Source organism: Abramis brama (genome assembly GCF_963993115.1).
Source record: "Abramis brama genome assembly, contig: SCAFFOLD_205, whole genome shotgun sequence".
Lineage (NCBI taxonomy): Eukaryota > Metazoa > Chordata > Actinopteri > Cypriniformes > Leuciscidae > Abramis > Abramis brama.
In genome coordinates, this window is record NW_028156009.1 from 1 (window position 1) to 6,000 (window position 6,000).

Genomic DNA, 6,000 nt, shown 5'->3' on the forward strand with positions numbered 1-6,000 from the left:
TGTTGGTGGAGCAGGTGTTGGTGGAGCTGTTGGAGCTATTAGAGCTGCTGGAGTTGTTTTTGGAGGTGCTAGTGGAGCTGATGGTGTTGTAAACGTCACAATGGTGTTTTAAGCCCCCAATGGCTCCTTAGAGGCAGCTAACCCTACCCTCAACCTTAAACCTACCCATCCCCTCGCTGCCTGGAAGGCGCCGTTGGGGGCTTAAAACACCAAACCAGTGTAATCGCTGACAGAGCAAAATGCGGGACACGTTCTGATACTGAAAGCCCCTCCGGTCTGATTAAAGTTGAAGAGGCCCAAAGCAATAAACTGTCATGAGGCCTAGAATCCCTAGTGGCAGCACTGGCTGGCTGTTTGTGAATATGTGACCCTGGACCACAAAACCAGTCTTATGGGCAGGCCCGGGGTGGGTAATCGGGAGAATCGGGAGAATTCCCGATGGGCCGCTTCACTTTTGGGCTGGTCGAGGAATTATTATTTTTTTTTTTCACATTTGTCACGTTAGTTACATTAGGCTACACACGTTCCGCATTCTGACACCGCAGCGCGCAGCCTCTGCATGGGTTGTACCATGTGAGGGAGTTCTCCCCTCCCCTTCCATAGAGTTGGTTGGGTCCATAGCCCATCTTTTCCAAAACGTTTTCTCAAGGCTACCGCGGCACCGCCGGCGCCTACCGATAGCTGGGCCGGCCCTACCGTAACGGTACGTGTCAGGGAGGATGGATGGGAGGATGGATGGGAGGAAGAGGCCAGGAGGGGCTGAAGAAGCCAGGTTGAAAAAAAGAAAGGCATTGGAGGAGGATGCTGCCAAATGTGCCAAGTTTACAGATTTATTTTCAAGAGGACAAACACAAGTGGCAACAGGTAAAGAGAGATAGGTCTAGTAATGATTAGCATTAGCAACGCTGCAACGTAATTATTCGGCTAATACTGTTGTAGCGTTTGTCAACCTATTCACAAGCAAAATATAAAATTTAATTAAAATATGAGCCTTTTTGTATCACCCAATACATGGCGATTCATAGACTTTGCAAATATTATTTAATTTAATATTGATGATAACAAAACTCAAGCTATGAAAAAATTTGCACTGTTGATCACACTAGTCTACTTTAATTTTTCACCAGGAAATTTGTTTTGAAAAACTTTTATTTTGTACAAAATGGCACATAGTCACACTTGTGGTGTTCCCGGTAAAAATGACCAGCCTACAAAAAATAGCTTATAAATCTCTCATTATACTATATTATCACCCAATATTGGATTCAATCTTTTTGTCAACTTGTTTTCTTTCAATTAGGACTGGTTTTATATTTCTATTTGCATCTGATTAATCATAGGCCTCATTTATCTGAGAGTAGGTATCACGTTTTTTGATTAAAAAAGCATTATTTTTGAATATTTTTGAATACAAATAAATCTGTAAACATTAGTTCAATATGCCTCTTTGTGGAAGAGTGGGATACATTTCAAATTATTTTTCTTTCTTTCTTTCTTTCTTTTGTTAATTTTTCAACCTATCCTTGTGGAATAGTGGAACATTTTTTGTTAACTTCTCAGCTTAAGTGAATTATTATTTAACCTTTACATTATTTGTTGAACCATGTTATTAATAAAAACTACACAATAGTAAGAGCTGAACTGTTGCTTCATTTATCCAGTTTGGAAAAAGTGCTAATTTGGAATTCCACCATGGAAAAAGTGGGCCGGGTTTGGGCCTGAAACTCCCGGGCTGAAAAGTGGCCCCACTCCAGCCCTGCTTATGGGTAATTTTTTTTAAATTGAGATGTATACATCATCTGAAAGCTGAATACATAATCTTTCCATTGATGTAGGGTTTGTTAGGATAGGACAATATTTGGCCGAGGTACAACTATTTGAAAATCTGGAATCTGAGGGTACAAAAAAAAAAATCGAAATATTGAGAAAATCGGCTTTAAAGTTGTCCATTTCTATTGACGATAGTGCTGCATCCATTCACAAAAATAAATGTTTTATATATTTAAGGTGGGAAATGTACAAAATATCTTCATGGAACATGATCTTTAATTAATATCCTAATGAGTTTTGGCATAAAAGAAAAATCTATAATTTTGACCCATACAATGTTTTGTTGGCTATTGCCACAAATATACCCGTGCGACATAAGACTGGTTTTGTGATCCAGGGTCACATATGTGTTTGTTGGGACAATAATCTTTGATCAGCAACATTTCATGTACATAAACTCATTTATAAATAAGTTAAAGGTATTATAAAATATATTCACTGTTTAAAATGATACTATAACAAGGAAAAAATCTAGAAATGTAAATATTGTTTTATTTTCTAGTTTATTTTCAGATTTTGATTCATGTGGTTTGATGTATGAATTATGATTTGATTTGCATCTTTTGTGTGTTATTATCTCTCGAAACTGAGGGTCTGGTTGATGTCAAGAGTGCAGTAACTCAATCAATAAAATCAATAAATGGTTCTGAGTGTGAAATTTATTTTACACATACAGTAATTTGTTGTTATGTGGCATTTCTTGATTTTGTAATTAAAAGTATTATTTTGTTTAATAGTGAAGTTTCTGAGTGACATCTGGTTTTTCTGTAATCTCTAAACCTTTACTGTCAGTGTTAGATTAACTTCTCAAAGATAATGAGTTAGCAATGTACAGTTTACATCAATATTATTCTTGTTTAAGAGACTTTACCAACACAATTTCCACAATGGACTCAGACGTATTTAAAAACTCATTGTCCTATGTCTGTGGAATGAACATTATATGCATCGTCATCTATCTCTCTGTAATCATTCATAAGTTCATTCTGTTCAAATAAACATGCTGTCAGTAGTTGAAATGTATTGATAATTCATCATCACCTGATTGCTATTAGAATTACCAATAAAATAATTGGAAATTATTACCTCCTTTGTCTTTTTTTAAACACACTTCCACCATGTCAAAGTGAAAAAAAAAAATCACATTTGATTCTGAATTTAGCTTATGGGTGTCATATGATGTGATTTCTTGTTTCCCCTTTTCTTTAGTGTGTTATGTAGCTGTTTGTGCATGAATAAGATCTGAGTTACAAAGAGTTGTCAAACCCAAAGAGATATTCACCAGAGCAGAGAGGACCAATCGGATCACAGCTTCAGTAGGACCACACCAGTGGACAGAGTCTGAGGAATAAACACATCAAACTGAGATCAGATCAGTCAATAAACACTAATATCAGCGCTGCCGTACCTGCACATGTGTGACAGAGTGTGTTGATGTCCAGATGTGTGGTCTGGTTGCTGATGGGATTGTTCAGCACACAGCTGTAGGTGTTTTTATCCTGATATTCCACCTCCAGAGGTAGAGAGAGACTGATGCTGAGATCAGACGCACTGATGCTGGACAATACACTGATTCCTTTGTACCAGGAGAGAGTCACATGACTCACATTCACCACTGATGAACACACCAATGAACATGATGATGATGATGAAGAACAGTGTGAAGAGTTACTGATGATGACAGGAACAGGCAGAGGAGCTGGAAAACATGAGAGAATAAATTAACAGTGAGTAACAGTAAATAAGTGGCTATTTTATTGAGAGTTAGTGCAGTCTTCAAATATTTCACCAACTGGTTGAATTCCACCTGGTAGTCTTAAGCAGAGCTGAGAAAAAAAGAAAACAAACAGAACAAAGAAAGCAGAACACAAAAAAACTCTCACTAATATACACTTCCTAAAATGCAACAATTTAAATGTGAAGTAATTCACCATTTAAAGAAACACTGAATCTGTATGTGGTCTCTGTCATGCCGCTGATGGTCACTTCATATTCTCCAGAGTCTGTGGTTGTGGTGTTTGTGATGGTCAGAGATCCAGTCTGATTGTCCAGCTTCAGTCTGTCTCTGAATCTCCCATCAGATATAGAAAAGATTCCAGCCTCTTTATCGATTACAGCTATAAGAGTCTCTGGACGTCCAAACGTCCACATTATCAGATCATGTGTCTGGAGTTCAGTCTCAGAGTTTAGAGTGACTGAATCTCCCTCCGTCACTGACACTGACTTCACCTCAACACCAAACACACCTGAAGTACAAACACAACAAGATACTTCTGTTTAAATCAATAAATACACTTTAAAAAAACATAGTGATGGTCTTCCGATCATTCATTTCCCAAAAAATAGAAATCAGCGCCATTTTCATTTTCCTTTTTTTAACGAAAAAAAAAAAAACATCAATTTGGCCCATCGTTTTTACGTTCAGTGTGTAGAAATGGTTAAACGCCATTAATATTTGATGCAGTATTCAGGATCTAATCATCTTAAATCATCATCATGTGCCCGTTGTAGGCCCTTTCGGCAGTGGATAGGGGTCATCTCTCTGATTCTGACCAGTCTAACTGAGGATATGTGGCCCATACGCAGCAAACAAAAGCAAAAAAAAAAGTACAAAAGCTGTAGCTGGGGCGGTACCCTTTCAAAATATACTAAAATACACTCTAAAAAACGCTGGGTTGAGACTGTTGGGAAAGGAAGCTCGGCTGATTTGACACAATTTGGGTTGAGTTTTTATAGAATAGGCTATAGCATTTAGGAAGTAACATGCACCGTTAAGGGAATAAATATGGTACAAAGGTGTACCGTTTTATATTGAATCATTGATAGCTTTTGTTCCTTTTCTTCGGAGTGTGTTCTCTGACACCTTTCTATCATTGGCAGCATTATGTTTTTCAGCTATTTGAGTTACAGTAGCTCATCTGTGTGATCAGACCAGACAGGCTTTCGCTCCCCATGTGCGTCAATGAGCCTTGAGCTCCAATGACCCTGATGAAGGTGCACTAATTATCCTTCATTGCACCACTGTTGATACTAACCACTGTATACCGGGAACAGCCAACAAGACTTGCTGTTTTGGAGATGCTCTGACCAAGTCATCAAGAAATCACTATTTCTTAAGTCACTCAGATATTTTTGCTTTCCCATTTTCCGTTTGTTCACTCACTGTCTAATATATCCAGCCCTTGACAGATGTCATTGTAAAAAATAATAATCAATGCTGTTCACTAGTGGTTAGTTTGTTTTATAAATTATTATTAAATAATCCGTTGTATAAAAATACTTAAAGAAAATGATAAGTTTGAAGACTTGCAGCACAATTGACACTGTAATTGTGACTCACCATAGACAGTAACACTGAATCTGTAAGTGATCTTCCTCCTGCCTTTGATAGTTAGTTGATAACATCCAGCATGTTCAGATCTGGTGTTTGTGATGGTCAGAGATCCAGTTTGATGATCCAGATTCAGTCTGTCTCTGAATCTCCCATCAGGGACATCAGATGTGGAGAAGATTTCATCCTTTTTATTAATGCGAGCTATAAGAGTCTCTGGACGTCCAAACGTCCACATTATCAGATCATGTGTCTGTAGTCCAGTATCAGTGTTTAGAGTGACTGAATCTCCCTCCGTCACTGACACTGACTTCACGACATCAACACCAAACACTCCTGAAGAACAAACACAATATTTATCTGTTTAAATAAATAAATAGACTTACTGATGTTTAAATAAATTTTAAAATCAATAATTTCCAAACAAAAGTTGGTCTGATCTCCACACAACATCAAACACAGAAAACACTTCAGACGAGAATCACGTCACACTGAAACTAATGCTGTTTGAGCTTCTGTGTTTTATAGAACCAGCATTTAGAAACACAAACAGTGAATCTGTTGTAGAAACAACTGAAGCCATAAAAAACACCACTAACCAGTTTTCAAACTCACCATCCAGACGCCACAAACACAAGCAGAGCAAAACAGGGAGAAACATCGTCAACAGTTTCAGTCCACAAATATAAAAACTCTTCAAAACCATTCAGTAATAAAATGATGTGAAGCTGCTCTGAAGTAAAGTGAAGTGAAACTCTATAATCAGCTCAAATAACCACATAGGCTATCTTTAACTGTTAATGCATGTGACCCAGGGGCGTAGAATTTAGTGGGGACGC

At 37.8% G+C, this 6,000-nt stretch overlaps 1 protein-coding gene across 1 annotated transcript; it reads right to left on the reverse strand.

The window, feature by feature from the left end:
- Nucleotides 1-6: 6 nt before the first annotated feature.
- LOC311077172 (uncharacterized protein) lies at nt 7-5,880 on the reverse strand. Its single transcript, XM_084138982.1, has 5 exons — nt 5,777-5,880; nt 5,171-5,497; nt 3,762-4,076; nt 3,239-3,529; nt 7-3,171 (listed from the first exon to the last, which is right to left on the reverse strand). The coding sequence occupies exons 1-5, from the start codon at nt 5,865-5,867 to the stop codon at nt 3,044-3,046; spliced, it is 1,152 nt and encodes a 383-aa protein (XP_083995108.1). The 5' UTR covers nt 5,868-5,880; the 3' UTR covers nt 7-3,043.
- Between the last annotated feature and the right edge of the window lie 120 nt (nt 5,881-6,000).

Excerpts from the sequence above, each read along its gene's own strand:
- LOC311077172 (XM_084138982.1), bottom strand. The coding sequence starts at position 5,867 with ATGGTTTTGAAGAGTTTTTATATTTGTGGACTGAAACTGTTGACGATG. Across the intron at positions 5,498-5,776 it reads GTGTTTGTGGCGTCTGGATG|GAGTGTTTGGTGTTGATGTC; the intron begins GTGAGTTTGAAA and ends TTTGTTCTTCAG. Across the intron at positions 3,172-3,238 it reads ACTCTGTCACACATGTGCAG|ACTCTGTCCACTGGTGTGGT; the intron begins GTACGGCAGCGC and ends TTTATTCCTCAG.